Source organism: Pseudonaja textilis, chromosome 3 (genome assembly GCF_049901715.1).
Source record: "Pseudonaja textilis isolate UNSWEBS1 chromosome 3, rPseTex1.2, whole genome shotgun sequence".
Classification (NCBI taxonomy): Eukaryota; Metazoa; Chordata; class Lepidosauria; order Squamata; family Elapidae; genus Pseudonaja; species Pseudonaja textilis.
In genome coordinates, this window is record NC_141992.1 from 132,516,358 (window position 1) to 132,535,819 (window position 19,462).

The 19,462-nt window shown below is 39.2% G+C and overlaps 1 protein-coding gene and 1 non-coding gene across 3 annotated transcripts; both read right to left on the reverse strand.

Annotated features, from left to right (window-relative positions):
- Positions 1-102: 102 nt before the first annotated feature.
- On the reverse strand, positions 103-19,462 carry RPP40 (ribonuclease P/MRP subunit p40). 2 transcript variants are annotated; one of them, XM_087930799.1, is made up of 9 exons: positions 19,230-19,424; positions 12,922-13,066; positions 7,454-7,522; positions 7,094-7,126; positions 6,550-6,645; positions 5,934-6,059; positions 4,955-5,153; positions 2,422-2,556; positions 103-1,361 (listed from the first exon to the last, which is right to left on the reverse strand). In XM_087930799.1, the coding sequence occupies exons 1-9, from the start codon at positions 19,353-19,355 to the stop codon at positions 1,166-1,168; spliced, it is 1,125 nt and encodes a 374-aa protein (XP_087786925.1). In that variant the 5' UTR covers positions 19,356-19,424; the 3' UTR covers positions 103-1,165. The 2 variants fall into 2 exon arrangements, with proteins under 2 accessions (XP_087786925.1, XP_026570845.1); XM_026715060.2 differs by lacking the exon at positions 7,094-7,126 and having other exon boundaries at positions 19,230-19,462.
- Positions 10,149-10,255, reverse strand: LOC113445753 (U6 spliceosomal RNA). Its single transcript, XR_003375409.1, has one exon. It is a non-coding gene; the product is annotated as a U6 spliceosomal RNA (small nuclear RNA).

The following is a 19,462-nucleotide window of genomic DNA, read 5'->3' on the forward strand; positions in this document are numbered from 1 at the left end:
TGAAAGAACTGTGAAGATGTATTTGCTTGAGTGAGATGCTGTTGCATACTAGGATCCACAACTACATATGTTTAATCTAAGCCAGTACACATCTAATCAATATTATAATTCCAAGTTGTTTTATTATAAACCATTTCATTAAAAAAAATGTGCCTCGTAACCATTCACCTTAGCCCCTTTCAAATGTTACACTCAGTATTTAGTGGCATGCAAAAACTTTGAATTTGACACTGCCCAAGTCCAAAACATCCCACTTTGGGTTCAAAACAGCTCTTTTACACTCAAAATACTTCTAAAAATGTTCAGAACAACATTGAAACAATTCTGGGAAAGTCATGACAATTTTGCACACTCTTTCTAGTCTAAGAAAGTTCTGAAACAATCTGTGTTTGAAATTGCACTCCTGTAAAATGAGCATTGTGACAAGACCCAATTGTTGAAGTTTTCAAGAAAGAATGCAGATAGAATGGGTCTTCTTCAAAAAATATGTGCCTCCATCTTGTCCCTGGACATTGCCATCCTCCCCAAATACTTACTGAAACTCTGAAAATTAATACAAAGGTCAACCCATTCCACAAATTTGAAAAAGCTACTAATCTGCAAAAAGTACATCAGTTAATAATTACAGATACAGATAATCAGAGTTGGAAGGGACCTTATAGGTCATCTAGTCCAATCCCCCCACCCAAGCGGGAAACCCTACACCATTTCTGACAAATGGCAGTCCAATCTCTTCTTGAAAGTCTCAACTGATGGCGCTCCCACAACTTCCAAGGGCAAGCTGTTCCATTGGTTGATTAACGGTACAAAGGTAAAATAGGAATTTCCTTTGGTTCTTCAAAACAGTAAAACTTTTATTATTTTTATTCCACTTTTGGGTTAAGAGATGTAGCTATAAGTTCTGGCAAGAATAATTTATTGTCTTATTTTGAAAAATGCGCAATGCTTGAAACTTGTGAATTCATACATAACTAAACTGGTTAAAAGTATAATCCTCATAATTCTTATTTATACTCAGCCTTCAAGATCAACATTACTTCCCTCTGTTTTAGTCACTTTTTAAGTCAAGAAACTAATAAATGTCCCACACCCTTCTAAAGAATAAATATTTTCGTTAAAAAGTTTATTTACAGTTACTACCTAGAATGGTACTCAAGACAATTATTTATGGACACGTGTCATATGTTCCTACTGCCCTTTGAAGCCAGTAGCTTAGATTTCTAAAAATGATGAAGTTGTACAAATTCTCTCCTCCTTTTAGAAAGCCATGTTCATTTTCCTTCCAGGAAACAGGGCTGTCAGCAAAACCATGTACAATCAGTGATACCCAGTGAGCCAGCTTTGGGTCTTCAAAGTAGCAACTGTTGGAAAAGATGGAACAACGTCATGAATAAAGTATATGAAATTAAAAACCATAACTATTCAAAAAGGAACCCAAATTCTCTTTCCATGTACTGGGATTGCAAGACAATGGCATCAAGGTTCATAATAAGACTGCAGTCAAAATATGTCCTGAGGTACAATGTGAGAAATTAGTCATTTCTATTTAAGACTAGTGGATTTTTGTGATAATCATGTATCATTACTTTATTTAACAGGAGGCAGACCAACATGTGAAACAGTGGTTTTTATGGTTCTCCAAGAGGGTAATTGGGGTATTTATAACCCTTCGAGGTAATGGAACAATTTGTAATTGTTTGCTTGAAGTAGACAACCCAGTTTGGGTCTTCTTCCATTTTGTCTCAAAGTGTAGTCGGGAGTTTTTGTGGTAATAATGACATTATTCAAAACCAAGTAGGTAACTAGATCAAACGCTTTAAGATGGACAATGTCATTGTTCAATGCCGTGAACATAGATGGACAATGTCATTTTTTGAACATACAAATGAAAAAAGGGAATATCTATTTATTCATAAAATAAAATAAAACACCTTTTTTAACCCACAGTATTTTGTATAAATGAACCCCACATTCCATGATATTTGTTCAAATGTCTATGAAGAAAAACAAGAAAGTCCAGTTGCCTCTTGAAAAAGCACCTCAGGGATATCCAAATGTAACTTTTTCAAGTGGCAAAAATTACTTCTTGCTGTGTTTAATTATTCCATTTTCTGCATTCTGCGTTCAATTCATCTGAACGAAATCCAATATCACTCCTGTCCTGGACCTGTCACAAATGCTCTTCAAGGAAAAGAACTTCCTTGCTGCCCTTATATTTAAATGAAATGTTGAAATGATATTTGGAAGGTTGCGGTAAACTGAAATAACAGTTACCACATTAAAAAATTAGTAAGTAGAATAGAAATGCTGTCTCGCAGGCACAAGAAAAACTTAATAAAAATGTATGGCAAAAATATGGCTACGTTCTGTACGCCTTAATTTGCACAATTCTAGATGATAATGATTCAAGTCACTGCTTACCATATTTGTTCCAATAAATGAATGATTTTTTCTGATGGTATAAAGCCAGTTATTGTACACATCAAAACTTGTTCTATCAATGTGCTTGGCTGAGGACATACATAGGTTGATAAAAAATTAGATGATGTGTTTTCTCTGAAAATAGAAGATATATAAGATAAACAACTCTGGAACATATATAACATTTGAACATGGCAAATAAATGTTCTGCTTAAAATTTATAATATACACTTAACATCCATTCAGGGTTCATTCCTTTTTCATATTTTGGAGCCTTATAGCAGAGTTTCACTGATTAATTATCTAGATATGGCAGGCACTCCGTAAACAGACAAGCAAATAAAACCAACAGGTGTTAGCGTTTTTGTACACACTTTAGATATTTCTGTTTTGCACTTACTTTCCTCTTTTTGATTGTTCCTGCTATTTTATGCTACTGTTTTTACATTTTTTACACTTTTTCTTAGCATTTTTTGTATCATGTTATCTGTTATAACATCATTTGATTTGGTTATGAGCTTTTTTTTAATGAAAGAAAAAAAATGAAATGCACACAGGCAACTAATACACACAGGCAACATTGCAAGGTTGCAATGAAATGTGGTATGCTGTAGTGGTGAGGAAGGGACAGAAGCAGCATTGATGAATATCAGAAAAGTAAAAAGTTAGATGAAAAATCTGACCATGTAAAAGACAGAATATGAGTGCAAAGTGGCATCTGACACAGCAGAATGCTAAAATGGAGCAACCAAGTTTTGTATGGTTGACTTGGAAGAATCTCCATTTTGAACTGATATTTGCAAATATAACTGAACAATGCCTCCTGCATGTACAATTTAATGCCATCTATTGATTGTCTAGACTTTTATTAATATTTGCATTTTGAAAGGAAATTAAGTTTGGAAGAAACTAAATCCAACTCTGGATCTAAATTCTTGAGTCTTCTGATAGTCTTTTTCCTTTTTCATTATGTTGTTATGTATAGCAATAGCACTTAGACTTATATACCATTTCCCAAGTGCTTTACAGCCCTCTCTAAGCCGTTTACAGAGTCAGCCTATTTCCCCCAACAATCTGGGTCCTCATTCTACCGACCTCGGAAGGATGGAAGGCTGAGTCAACCTTGAGCTTGGTGAGGTTTGAACTGCCAAATTGCAGGCAGCCAGCAGTCAGCAGAAGTAGCCTACAATACTACATTCTAATCATTGGCCGACCAGGGCTCTTTGAATGTGCTATATGCACATTCAATGCTTCCATCCATTGCTACACTTAAAAGTATTCCAACTGCAATTTTTAATTAATGAAAGTTGAATTTGATGTAATAGAGGAAGCCCGGGAGTTTCTAATGATGTGAGCTGTGATTGGGGGGGGGGTGTTACTTCATTTGATGAATTTTCCTGTGATTATTATAGCTATTATAGCATTACGGTGCTCAATCTCTAAAGCTAAATGGATGTTGATTTGAGCCATGTTGATGCAGTGGTTAGAATGCAATACTGCAGGCTAATTCTTCTGTCAGCAGTTCGATTCTCACCTGCTCAAGGTTGACTCAGCCTTCCATCCTTCCAAGGCCAGTAAAATAAGGTTTCAGTTTGTTGCGGGCCATATGCTGGCTCTGTAAAACCCTTAGAGAGAGCTGTAAAGCACTGTTGAGCGGTATATAAGTCTAAGTGTTATTCCTACTTGATCTTTGGCAAGGATGGACTCTTCTGTATATCTGCCTCTTGTGGGTTTTTAAATGTTCTTTTGTTCACCAGCTACCTCATACATCCTTCTTTTCCCTACCAATGGCTATTCTGAATTAACTGAGAAAAATAAAACCTGTTTGGAGTGTTCATTCATTATTTTGTCGCTGCAGAAATCTGCTTACTTGCAGAAGGGTGGGTTTGGTTCTGAAGGAAGCTCATTCCCCCTTCCCAAAAAGGACCCCTTTGTTGTATGAAATTTATCTTATAGTTCTTGCACAACTTTTTGGGGCATAGAACTTATCCAGCCAGAGTATGTATGAGTGGATGAGATACAAATTGCATGCCTACCCGCATAAGTTGAATAAATGAATACATAAGTAAATCCTCTTGCTAATAAAAGTCCACTGGGATCCATTCATCCATAAACATTTGTGACTTACTCACTATCCAGAGGAAATTCTGGCAAGTTACAATCCATAAAATAAACAAGTAAAATTTAGAACACACAATATCACACAGGGGCTTAAGGGACAAAAAGGCAGCCAGGTTATATAGATACTGTAACAGGAGAGTAAACAGTCAGGACTTCAAACTGGAAGCAGATGGAAGTTGATGCCCAGCTGACCTCCAAGAGAAGGACAAAGTTCTTCAAAACACATCCCTAGATAATTTACCTCTTCCAAGTGTCACAAAGGCCTCCCTAGAGATTATGTGTTTTTTTTAAAAAAAAACATTTCCCCCCACAAATTTAGTATTTGGTAAAGATCTATTTTAGGCTGAATGATGAAGGTTTCATCATTTTGATTTTTGATTTGCTAACTGTAAATAAATGAAAACATACTTACAAGCCAGCATGAGTAAAAATGGCCCCAAGCCACTCAAAGAATTCTTGTGTGCTGCATGACGCATCTGGCTCACCATGCAATTTATCACTATTTAGAATTGGACACTGCACATTTCTTAATGTGCTAAAAGTTACTTTTGGCCGATGAGCCTGTATCTCCTTTTTAGAAAAATAGGACATCAAACTTGCTTCTTCTGATCCTTAAAAAAACAAACATCATCCCACATTGAAAGTTGGACAATCACTGCCACAAAAATAAGCATCCTGATTTAAAGTATTCCAGTTCCTGTCATGGTACATGAAAAAAAGATCTAATCTACTGAATTAAAATGAAATATCCTTGTAACTACATCTGTGCAATTCCCAAAACTTACGACTTCCAACTTTTTCCTCTCATCTTGCTAAGCTCCATTTTCCTTTGAGAAATCAGAGATTCAGTTCTCAGAGAATGACCTCTCTAGGCCATTTTGCCTGAGTTTAAATAACTAACCATTATTGCAAATTACATATTTTAGATTAAGAGACAATTGGGAATAACAAATACCCCTTCCTACCAAATTATGGTTTTAATATACTATTATATTGCATTTAATCTCATATTCAAACCTACTGTTGTTCTTTAAATCATTAAGAAACGTTCCTTTTTAGTTGAAATAATTCCACAATAAGCTGATCTTAGGTGATCTTAAAAAAGGATAGACTAGGAGATCACAAGGAAATTCCCAGGGAAATAGACTAAACTAGCAAGTTGAAAAAAAAAAAACTCAGTGGTACAATGGCAGTGTTATTTCCAAAAAAATATTTGCATGAATCCATTAAGATACTTAGAGTTGAGCTTAATTCAAAAGAATCCTACATTCAGACCTAAAAGCAGATTATATAATGTTCATTCTCATATTATATGTTATGTTCTTCATATACATATAGGCATCTAAAACCATATCAAATGCAAGAATGATTAATTTTTGTAATTCTATTACCTGTAGGTTGCCAAATTAGTAAGAAATCAAATTCAAGTGGCTTTTTTTCCTTCAGGGCCCAAATTATTCTCTTATATTTTTTATTTTCTGGAGTGAAAGCTGTATCCATCAAGTCAACTTTAATTACTATTAAAGAAACAAAAAGAACAAGTGTTAATAGTTCACATGTTATTTGGATAATTAAAAAGCTTTATCTTTTTCTCTCTCTACCCCCTTCTTTATATAAGCACAAAAAAGAACCCTGTTAAATGTTATAATAAAAAATATATGCAAGACTTCATAATTCAGTTGGACTGTAATATTGACCCCAATTCAGTTTTATTCCCAATATCTACAATCCCCCAAATGGAAACATATACAAGCTCTTCAAAAAAATATCTCATATCTCCAGTTATTCCAACAATTTCCTGTGAAAAAAATTGTGTGAAGGATTCTCTATTAATGGATCAGGGCAACCACCTTTTCCTGTACAGATGGATTTTTTTTTCCCAAACTGAACTCCACTGAATTCCAGTTTCCACGTCTCAACGTGAGTGTTCTGCCCCCCCCGCAATCTTCATAAAAGTATTTAAGAACCAGAAAGATATGATATTATCTATGAACGATGGATACTTACTGTATCTCATTGGCTTTTTACCAGAATACAAAGAAGAATTGCCTTGCAGTCCAAGCTCTTCATAAGTATCCTTGTCTACCGATAAAATCAATTTGCCTATAACAAGCAAAACCCATATAATTCAGAATGTTATAACCTATTTCGTTTGTACATGTTTTAACACCAAAAATTAGCAATGAAACACTACTCATCCTAAAAACACGCCATATACAATTCCACAAAGGGGTAAAAACATCAACTGTGTTAATTTATCCTCATAAAAGTCTTCTAGATCAAATTCATGACCTCATTTTTAAACCTTTGCTTATCTTTGTGCTTAACTCCGTTGATATTAAATTCCAGTTTTTCAAGAGAATTCAGACAGCTGAATTTACTTCGTGCCCTGAACAATTGCTTAATTTATAAGCAATAAATTGCTTAATTTCTCAAAAGGTATAAAACTGCTTTTCTCCCTCTGCCTCAGTTTAAAAGTTAGGAAAGCCAGCTCTGAAATTTAATCTCTTTTCTGGATGATAAAGAACAATGCAAAGAAGCAGGAGCTCACCATATGTATTTTCAGGGGTGGTTTGTTCTCTCCCTTGGAAAGTTTTATTGCATGCAGAAGAAGGTGTGCAAAATGAAATTAACTTACAAATATATATTTGTAATAATTGATTTTTGCAATCCCTCCACTTCAAAAGAAGTAGTTAAAAGTGTAACAGACTATGTATGAAGATGACTTGGGGAAATGTACATGTCCATGCTTAATTTGGAGTTATGCAAACATGGTAATTGGTCAAATGATTCATATGTACGCTGTGATCTTTCCTCATTTTTAGCAATTATTGCTTAATCCCACTGAGTTAAATAACCAACATTCTGGAGCTATTATAACAACTCTTATATCTTGAATCGGATTTCATACCTGTTGGTAGCAAAGCAGCAGTATTGTCTTGGTCAATTCTTGTATTGTATGTAAGAGCATAACATGAACCTAAAATACACACAAGGTTTGGATGTTTTTTAAAAATCAAATCAAGTCAAACACTACTGGAAATATAATACAGAAGGGGCGTTGGTGCTTACCTGGCACGCCCTTTCTCTGTGAGCTGTGAAGAGCATCCATTGTTTGGGATGATGCTTCTGTCGCTCGTCTGATAGGCTGGGCTTTAATTGAGAGGACGCTCCTCCTCCTCCACGGGACTCCTCCTTAGCGTCCCCAGTTTTGGCGAAGTCGAAGTGATGAAATATTTCTTCTCCTTCACCCTTTCTAATACTTGGCCAGAATAGCATCCCACCAGACAAATAAGGGTGGGGATGGATGCTCTTCACAGCTTGCAGAGAAAGGGTGTGTCAGGTAAGTACCAACGCCCCTTCTCCAGATGAGCTGTTCAGAGCATCCATTGTTTGGGACATACCAAAGCTTGGCGTGTCCTAAGGGAGGGCTTCTGTGTTGTTCGGATTCCCCTTTTCTTGGTCCCTATGGACCCTTTGTAACACTTTCCTGTCAAAGGCAGCCTCCGTAGAGGTGAAGATATCATTCTAATAGTTTCTAAATAAAAGGCGATGGTGAGGCCCATGTTGTCGCCTTGTAAATTTCCTCTATTGGCGCTTGTGGTCCATGTTGTCAACATGCAGCGCTCCAGGTCAAATGAGCAGTGATGCCCCTGGGTACAGGAAGAGACTGTGTCTCATAGGACTTGGGAATTGTGTGCTCAGTCACTTACTGGTCATTGAGGAAGAGGTCTTGCACCCAATGGTGGGTGGTTGAAAAGAAACCAAGATAACCTTCGTTTCCTAACACACATCGTGCTGTTGAAATATATGCAGAAAGCTCGCCTTACACCTAGACTGTGGCATTGTCATGCCAGATTTTATGTCTGTTTCAGACAAACATATGGGAACATCAGTTCCTATGGTCTGTGGAAACCCAAATTTATCTATGGGTGAAAAATGGACCTGGACTAAGGCCCACTCTGTCTGTGTGAAAAATACAGAGCTCCTGTTTAACTGATAAGGCTACTAGATCCAAGATGTAACTGGCCAATGTAATGGCAACCAAGAGAACCACCTTGTACGTTAGGAATGGAGACTCATGGTCTACATGGGCTCAAAGGGAGTTTTCTTGAGTGCAGTAAGGACCTTGTTGAGGTCCCACATGTGGTATCAATGCACTACAGGAGGCTGTAAGATTGTAGTCCCATGCAAGAAACTTGCATATTTGTGGGTGATGAGAAATGGACTGCAAGTCTCTCCTAGTGATGACCAATGCTAAGGCCTCCCCTTTGCCTGTTTATATGAACAAGATAATAATGAAATGTCATTTAAATAACACTGCTGTCTAACAGGTGTTCCCCTGAGATGGACAGCCAGAGCCATCAGAATCTTCGTAAGAACCTTGGGCAGATGACAACCCAAAGGACAGTGCAATGTATTCAAAACGTTGAGTATTATAACAAAAACTAAGAGTTTTGCTATGTGAGGATCTAATTGGAGTGTGGGGATGGGCCTCCATTAAGTCAATGGAGGGTAGAAAATCGCCCCTTCTGAAGCTCAGAAGTATGGAGTTCAGTATACTCATCTTAAGCCTCCTATTAACTAGGGACCGATTAAGTCATTTTAAAACTAAAATTGCCCCTGCTGATCCAGTGCCACAGGTCAGTTGCCTGGATCTCCAATAAATGAACAATAGCTGTCTCCATCATGCTCCCTTTAACAGGATCCCCAAAGAGAAGGCAAGTAATGCAAAGGTTCCGGGGAGAGGACGGAAATTCTATAGCCAGGCCTAATCTTCTGACACCTCTAACCCAGAGGAGGAGGATAATTACCATTATTGTGGTTATAAGAAATTTAGCAGAATCAGAAAACCAAATTAAAATTTTTCTATCATATCCTGTAAGAGGGGTATACGCCACTGAAGAGACCCCTTGTTTCTGGATGAGGTCCAAGAACCTCTGTGGGACAGTTATGACTTCCTCTTACACTATTGGTAGGGAGATGATTAAATCGTCTGACCCCCTCTTACAGTAACGATTGTTGGGCCAAGGGGAATGGAATATCAAGGCAGGCAGTAGTTTTTTGTTTTTGGAAACAACAGAGACTTGAAAAAAGTCTGAGGGCGAAACAGACCTGAAAGTCGGTGGTCTGGCTTAATGCCTTCAATGTCTGATATTCCCTCTTTTTTTAGGGGATCTACCTCTGACAGATTTTGGTCATTGTCGTGAGTAGACCCTTCCTCAACCTGTTCCATCTGGTCTCTAGTTCTCCTTCATCCTGTGCATCATGTGAATGTGTAACTGGATTATATAATACTCCCCTGAAGGAGGCACCTCCTGGTAATGAAGGTCTGTTCTGCATAGAAACTAAATCAAATGAGAATCAAGGTCAGATTGTGGAGGCTGCCTAGCCATCAACTTCTACTGTACCCCGGTTGCGATGCCTCTTCAAGTCGCCATGTCCCTCCAGGCCTTCAATTTGTCAGGGATATCGTCTGGGAGGAGAAATTCTGGCGTGGTCCCACAACTGTCTGTCAGGCAAGTAGCACTGCTGAAGGCCTTGGTTGAACCGGTCCCTTTGAGGCTCTCCTGGATGGCGTTGAGAGATCCAGGGATGGAGGCAGGTGAAATATGGAACACTTCACAAATTTGCGTGTCATCCTTGCGCAGGGGCCATGCTAATCTTCTCTGTATCATTCCAATTTTAGTATATGTGCTGCTGAAGCAAGCGCTCTGGAACTGGGACCAGCTTGGCTGAGGATGAGAACTGAGACTTCTGTTCAACCTCCCTCATGCATTTTTTTTAAAAAAATATGCTTATCTAACGCATTTTGGCGTCTCTTGGCATCCTTTGTTGCCTTAGAGATCTCTCTAGGACGTTTTGACCTACTTTGAGTTGGTTTATTGTCCTCTGGGGGTATTTTTGGTTGCCCTTGAAGATTCTGACCTAAAGCCCACAAGGTGAGATATCTATATATCTATATGCGTATGCAATATTAACAGACCGTTGATTGGACCAGAGGCCTGATGTAAACAGAGGTAGGGAATCTTCTTGATATTTGCTCCGTCCCCCCTTTTGGGGGGTAAATTCAATTTGTTATTATTCATAATAATATTGATATCATTAATATTATGTTATTGATAATATTTTTGTTATATCTGTGCACAGCTACTAACATAAATTGTTGTGCTGTTACCAAACTCATAATTAGATGACTGAATATGGAATCAAATTGTGAAGCCAAATAGAGAACACCTTTCAGGACCTGTATTGCAATTGGGTGATCCTGCAGTCACTGGCCCTCAACAGCTTCCTGCATGGGCGGACACAGGCCTTGGCGCTTGCTGTTACTGTGATGCTATATTCTGTGAGGGCTGCCAACTTAAAAAGGAAGCCCGATAGTCAACCTCAGAAAGAGGTTCACAATAGGCATAAATGTCCCCTGGACCCTTACGGAGATCCTTGTGAGGGGAAGTGGCCTCTCAACAGATAATGCCATGGAATTCTTATAAACAAAATGATGCTGGCATTGTTTTAGTCATCAAGATGTAGCATCAACCATCACCTCTTATTTTGAGCTGATGTGAATCTAACTAGAATTTGAGAATTTGAGCAGGAGAAAGAGTTCTCCTGGCTCCACCCGATCAATAGCCCTTGCTTCTTCTATATGCCTTGCGGGAGTATATCTGAAACTACAGAATCTCCTGTGGAGAGATACCTGAGGGTAAGGATGCTCTGTCCTGCTTAGTGACCGGAGTTATAGGGAATTCCAATTGGAAGGAGTGCTCTGTTGTTGGCCAGAGCAGTATGCTGCATCCCCGCAGATATATTGATGTATTGCTAATTCCATCCACTCTCATCTTTGCGGGGATCTTTTCCGGTTAAGTCATCATCTTGACAGAATCTGGCTGCTGTTGGAGCAATGTGGCCACAGAGGCACTTCGAGTCACTTGTACTGATCTAGATGGGCTACCTGATCTTGTGCATCTGTGCTGTGTCTGGATTACACAGACAGATCCAGGGGTGGTTGCAGAGGGGGATTGGAGCCGAAGTAGGCCTGGAGGATGAGGTTTGAGAATTTTCTTCATCCTCCCACATGAACTTCTTTATGTGCTTTTCTAGTACCTTATGGTGCTTGTTAGTGTCTTTTTCTGCTGCTTAGGAGGTACCCTTAGAATGCTTCAATTTGTTTTGAGAATTTGACATGGCTCTTGAGCTATGTAATGAGTTAAATCGGCTCAGCAGCACTTCCATACCTTGTGGGGAGTCGATACTGTAGTTTCCCCTTGAATAAAAAGGCACGGTGGGGCAGATGGAGCTGATGCCCCCACCCCAGACGGTGTTCCCAGGGGACAGAAAGAAGCCTTGGACCCTTTAAAAATGGAGCCTCTCCTGTTGGGCGTGGGCGGTGGCGATCGTAGCGGCTCGGCTAGAAATGTGAGTTGTCTGATCATTCTGGGGGCGAGAGATCATTATCTGAAGCTACGGTGAGCTCCCTTGACTCAAGTTATATGCCGCAGGGAGCTGCTTGACTCATTGAAACTAAAAGCCTTAAATGATTTGTTTAGAGTTAAAAAGCAAACCTTTTTGTTGTCTCCTTTTGAAGCCTTTGCTATTCCGGCCAAGCGAAAGGAAATCAAGCTGCCTATATCCACGAAGGCTGAGCAAAAACTGGGGTCGCTAGGGAGGAGTCCCGTGGGGGAGGAGGAGTGTCCTCTCAATTAAAGCCCAGCCTATCAGACGAGCGACAGAAGCATCATCCCAAACAATGGATGCTCTGAGCAGCTCATCTGGAGAACCACTATTAAGAGGAAGCTCATTTATCTCTAACCAAAAGGGTTCCTTGGGTATTATTACAACAATTTTATGAGCTGCTGCTATATCTTCCCTTCCAACACTACTGCAGCAGTAGCTGGGCCAGGGAATATACTTCCCTCTAGATTCATTCTTCAGAAGCAATACGGGGATGCAATTGCTTCTTCTAGTAATGTCACAAAAGGTTATTGCTTCTGAAAGACAATGAAAATGTGAGACCGAAGATTTTCATGCAGTGCAGCAGGTTAGCTACTTAATCTGCACATGAGGGAATGCTGCAAATAAAAGGATGAAGATATTATTAAATGAGGTTTAATATACTGTAGTTATATGTCCATCGCTGTGGATTTTCAATTTCAGCAAATTTGAATTTGGAAATTTACAGAATCCTCTACCCTAAAACGAAAATAAAATGAAACTTATTCTCTTCTAAGGATTCTAACGTATTCTGAGATTATAATCATTTATTACCAATTGTGAATCTAGGAGCAGGATTGATGGCATGTATTCCCTGGGGAGGGAGCTCAGGAAAGAGAACAAAGCTACTTTCATACTCAGTTATCTAAGTCAATTCTCACTTACCTTTTTTCACAAATGTGTTAATGAATTCTTGGGCTACTAGCTCATGAAGAAATAAATTCTTTACAAGGTAATATTCCCCAAAATCAGCAACCACATTTTTTAGGGCTTGTGGAACTATTCCACAATCAGGTATCAAAAAGGACACCTATCAAAAGAACATATGGGACACAAATCAGATCATCTATTTATTGATAAAATGGACTGAAACACAACATTTTTACATAGTCTCCTGCAAAACATAAAAATGAAACGCCATAGAATTTGCACAAAATAGAAATACCAAACAGGAAGTCAGTGTTTAGTCCACAGTATAATATACCATTTCTTGAATCCAAGTCCAATTCAGTGGTCTACTATACACCATTGGCTTTCTCTGCCTATGGTAGATGCTCATCTTCACCATGACACTCATATTGACAATTGCTTTAAATGTTTATGCACTGCTTGTAGATCACGCAATCTCAAGGCAGTTTACAAACATTACAATTATAACTGTCTTTCCCTCCTCCACAGCATCTCCTTTGGAAATCCAACATCAATTTAATTACCCCATGTTAAAGTATTAAGATTTAAGAACTGACCAGCAGTAGTTAATTGCTGCCAGCTGGCTGATGCAATGACTCGGCATAGCGTGGGTATTTGCCTTTAAGACTAGGGATGGGTTCTATCCCTTTAAGAAGTGGTTATATATTGCAGCCATTAGAGGGTGTGGTTCCCTCTCTTCTTGTGTCCTGTATTCATTGAAGAAGTTCTCCTTGTAGAGTTAAGACGTTTGCACGAAAGGTATTTGGCCTACCACATATATTTTCTGTATTGTATATAAATCACTATTAAATGTCTAAGTCTCTGTATGCTGTGTTTTGCTCCTGGGTTGTCTCATAATGGTAGTCATGCTGCAAACGTTCTGACACCCCACGTGTCTGATAAAATGATGCACAGCCAACTGTTGAAGAAATGGATTTTAAAATTGACTGAATTACCAGAGATGGCAAAATTAACTGCTTTGATCAGATAATGGACCACAAAGTTTTATAAGAGACTGGAAGCCATTTGTGGACTTTCTACATATTAATAAAAATAACAGATGGTTAACAGAAGAATTTGAAGATCAGTGTTTAGCTTAACCTGACTTTCTTTTCATACACATACATATACACAAACATATATACACTGCTCAAAAAACTAAAGGGAACACAAAAATAAGACATCCTAGATCTGAATGAATGAAATATTCTTATTAAATACTTCGTTCATTACATAGTTGAATGTGCTGACAACAAAATCACACAAAAATTATCAACGGAAATCAAATTTAGCAACCCATGGAGGTCTGGATTTGGAGTTACACTCAAAATTAAAGTGGAAAAAAAACACTACAGGCTGATCCAACTTTGATGTAATGTCCTTTAAACAAGTCAAAATGAGGCTCAGTAGTGTGTGTGGCCTCCACGTGCCTGTATGACCTCCCTATAACGCCTGGGCATGCTCCTGATGAGGTGGCGGATGGTCTCCTGAGGGATCTCCTCCCACACCTGGACTAAAGCATCCCCCAACTCCTGGACAGTCTGTAGTGCAATGTGGCGTTGGTGGAGGGAGCGAGACATAATGTCCCAGTTGTGCTCAATTGGATTCAGGTCTGGGGAACGGGCAGGCCAGTCCATAGCATCAATGCCTTCGTCTTGCAGGAACTGCTGACACACTTCAGCCAATGAGGCTTAGCATTGTCATGCATTAGAGGAACCCAGGGCCAACCGCACCAGCATATGGTCTCACAAGGGTCTGAGGATCTCATCTCGGTACCTAATGGCAGTCAGGCTACCTCTGGCAAGCACATGGAGGGCTGTGCGGCCCCCTAAAGAAATGCCACCCTACACCTATTACTGACCCACTGCCAAACTGGTCATGCTGGAGGATGTTACACGGAGCAGAACGTTCTCCACAGCATCTCCAGACCCTGTCACGTCTGTCACATGTGCTCTGTGTGAACCTGCTTTAATTTGTGAAGAGCACAGGGCACCAGTGGCGAATTTGCTGATCTTGGTGTTCTCTGGCAAATGCCAAACTTCCTGCATGGTGTTGGGCTGTAAACACAACCCCCATCTGTGGACGTCGGGCCCTCATACCACCCTCATGGAGTCTGTTTCTGACCGTTTGAGCAGCCACATGCACATTTGTGGCCCGCTGGAGGTCATTTTGAAGCGGTCCGGATGCTGGGTTGTTGCCCTCCTATGGCCTCCTCCACGTCTCCTGATGTACTGGCCTGTCTCCTGGTAGCACCTTCATGCTCTGGACACTACGCTGACAGACACAGTAAACCTTCTTCCCATGGCTCGCATTGATGTGCCATCCTGGATGAGCTGCACTACCTGAGCCATTTGTGTGAGTTGTAGACTCCGTCTCATGCTACCACTAGAGTGAAAACACCGCCAGCATTCAAAACTGACCAAGCCATCAGCCAGAAAGCATAGGAACTGAGAAGTGGTCTGTGGTCACCACCTGCAGAACCACTCCTTTATTGGGGATGTCTTGCTAACTGCCTATGCTTTCTACCTGTTGTCTATTCCATTTGCACAACAGCATGTGAAATTGATTGTCAATCAGTGTTGCTACCTAAGTGGACAGTTTGATTTCACAGAAGTGTGATTCACTTGAAGTTACATTGTGTTAAGTGTTCCCTTTATTTTTTTGAGCAGTGTATATTATACATATAAAAGAGAAATACCATTTATGCATCATCACAAAATCTTCAGAACCGTAAAGCCTACAAACTTTAAATTTGACACGGATCTTTCTCTTGGCTTCTAGGTGCTCACCAAGAAAGGATTTTTTGAAATGACCATCATAGCATTAGTATTTTGTATATTATTATTACCACACTCTGATGCTAAGGAGTTCTACTCCCTCTTGCCACCTAAAAAGAAACCTGTTCAAATGCAAAACACAAGCAGAGGAGTTTTAGTTTCAGAGCAGCAATCAGCTTTAGTACAGATCAGTTGAGCTAAGCCATGCCCTGCCTCCTCGCTGTCTCCTTGCTCACAGAGGAAATATTGTGTCAGTTTCCAAACAGCTCTTAACTCTCTCACACACTGACAGGACACTAACCAGATGAATACCGATGGATGCTGGTAGGCAGTTGGGTCACCTTTTCTCCTTTTTTTTATATACCAACCTTCTTTCTTTTTTGTTGTTCATGCTGGATGTATTTTTTTGTTTTGTTTGCTTTTCTGTTTTGTATTTTATCTTTTATGATGAAACAAAATATATATACTTAAATGGAAATGATGCATAGCTTACACAAGTTTATGATTTCTCATAAAATCTGTTAATCAGAAACTGTGTTATCAGACTACTTCTAATTTCTGGCTACAAAAGACTAACTCGGATCTCTTGTAATTGTCTAAATTATTCAGCAGTCTTAATCTTCTGATTGGAATTTCAATTTTTCAGTCACTGGGCTCCTGGCATGTGAAGAATGTTTTCAACAGACACTCCTTTGAACAGGCTCCTTCTCAGGCCTTTCCTAGAATGTTGATACTCTTGTTAGAAAGGAGGATATTGGGACAATTTCTATGCTGCTTTTTATCTTTTAGTCTTTTTAAGCAGGCCAGACTAATTCACTTCTGTTCTATACCTCCGTTGCTCTTGGTTTTATTGACTTCCAGAACAATAGCTGTATTAATCTCTGGCTTGAAAAATGAAGTGTTCAGCACTCTCAATCACACTTTTAATTAATTTCATCAGATGCTCAAATTATTACACGAAACTAGAACTAGATAGTTGGAATGGTGAAAGTGAAATGAAATAAAAAATACAGAATCCATGATGATAAGAATTCTATAGGCAAGTTATTAACATCTAATTTCATTCTACAAATGAAACACAGTGGAGGGAATCCAATCAATTGCTATGAGATTTTGAGAAGCAAAACACCTCCTCTTGCTCATCTATATTGGGAAGAAAGGATTCAAGAGTATTTACATATCTTGCTCCCTGACAATTATGCAAAAGGGGGGATATTTAAAGTACCACAATCAGATCCTGTAAACTTTTGAGAAATGAAAGTGACCTGAATAGATTTTAAACATGAGATGAAAAACAGAATACCATATATACCATTGTAGATGGTTTAATTAGACTATTATTACTGTACTTTACTGAAAGTAAAATAAAAAGAAATATATTTTTTCAAGTAATTGCAATATAATGGTTCAGCAAATGATTGTTCTACAAAAATCGCCTGGTAGACAGTTTTAATTAATACACAATTCTCTTTTTGTTCTTCTTTGGTCTAAAATTTCTTGAGATGTTTCTTACACTGCAGTGTTTTGATTCTTTATTCAAAATTTAATGCAATATTAAACATCTAAGCCAACCAAATAATGAATAATGCTAAGATAGTTGGATGTGGCATATCAAGATACCATTCCAGCTAGTTATAATACAATACTCCCATATACTTAAATATACATAAATTACAATGCATAAGTAGACATGTACTTTCAGCACACACAGAGAATTTCATGTTAAAAAATATAGCTGCAACAAGCAGCACCATAAAATTAAAGAGGGGGCAATTAAAATTTCAGATACTTGTTCCAATTGGTAGTATTACTGAATAATGTTGTTACTACAGGGTACTGTAATATTTTATTTTTTGTTCTCTTTTATTTGGTTTAGAGAGTAACAAAGGCCTCTTTAAACTGGTTCTTCCTAGTATAAATATTGGAAAGTGTCAGTGTGGCCTATAACCATTTTAAATGAATGTTTAATTTTTTAAATTAGCATTTTTATATTATTTAAATGTATTTTTATTAAGAATATTTTATTGTAAACACATTTAGATGCATTGTGGAACAGGTATATTGGTATATGCTTGTAAGCCAGGGATGACATAATAAAACAAAACAATTAAAAAGATTCTGGCAGAATCTTTAAAAAGAGATTTATACTGCAATTCTTCTGTCCTTTACCTGAGAATAAAGTCTTATTTCTGAGGAGTATAAACCAGAACTCTTGACTTCAAAGATAAAAATGGAGTCAGAATCTGCAGGAAGTACGAAAAAGTGCAAGTGGTAATCACTGTTCACTACTCCAACAAGGAATGCTTGGCAAATGACTCATATTTATGATCTTATGGCATGATGCACCCTTTGTGACCTTCTGACAAGCAAAGTCAATGAGGAAGCCAGATTCACTTAACAGCTATGTCGCTAATTTAACAACTGCAATGACTCACTTAACAACTGTGGCAAGAAAGATCGAAAATTGGGACAAAACTCACTTAACAAATAAACATTTAGCCGCAGAAAATTTGGGCTCAACTGCAGTCGTAAATCAAGGATTACCCATAGTATGCTGGGGGATTTTTGCTTCTTGTCTACTCATCATTTCACACTGTTTTAATCCCAGTATGTAAGCCGCCTGCAGTTACCTGAGTGAATGAGGCTGCATACAAACTGATAAATAGAATTTTTTATTGGCCAAGTATGAGTGGACATTTGGTCGGACACACACACTCACAGAAATAAATCTCTAATTCACATTATGACATGTTTCATGACCAAACACAACTTTTCTCCAGTATGGGCCACCACACATTTGCTAAATCTTTCAACCGCCCCCCAAATCTTAAGTTTTTTTTTTATCTATGGAGATTCTCAGTCATCCAGGTCATGGTTGTCCCAAGAGGCAACTGGACTTTCTGGTTTGTTTTTTTTTCCTCTGAAGACTTTCCCTTCACACGCCTTTGCACTACTCAGTTGATTCTTTCTGGGTTTTTCTTTGAAGACCCGTTTCGCTTCTCATCCAAGAAGCTTCCTCAACCCAAGAAGCGAAAACATCTTCAAATAAAAACCGACAAACCAGAAAGCCCAGTTGCCTCTTGAAAAAACACCTTTGGGTCTCAGTGGGTTTTTGTAAATCCCGGCTAACGGAGATGCCTCTCCTTAAAACAGGGGTCTTCAAACTTGTCAGCTTTAAGACTTGTGCACTTCAACTCCCAGAATTCCTCAGCCAGCTTTGCTTTGCCTTAAAACAGGGTTATCCAATCTTGGCAACTTTAAGACTTGTGGACTTCAACTCCCAGAATTCTGGGAGTTGAAGTCCACAAGTCTTAAAGTTGCCAAGGTTGGACACCCCTGCCTTAAAAGAAACGCGCAATTTTGCTTCCCGCTGAACCCACAACGGGGCTGGATGGACGGCCGTTGATAAAAAGAGGAACCGCGTTGCCCCCTTAAGATTCTCGTCCCTTTCTGAACAGCCTCAGCCGGGCGCTCCTCCACACCACCACCACCACCGCCCGCACTCACCCGGCAGTTGAAAGCGTGCTCCCGCACGTGCGCCACATGCCGAGATCGCTCGTGCTGCACGTGGCTCTTCTCGCACACCAGCAAGTGGCGGGGAAATTCGCGCATCCACCGCAAAGGCAAAAACATCGTTTCCCGCTTGCTCGCGCACGCGCGCCCCCACTCGCGCGCCACACAGCTGCGGAAGCCGGGCTGGACAGACACGGGGGGGGGGGAAATCTCTTACGTCACGCTTC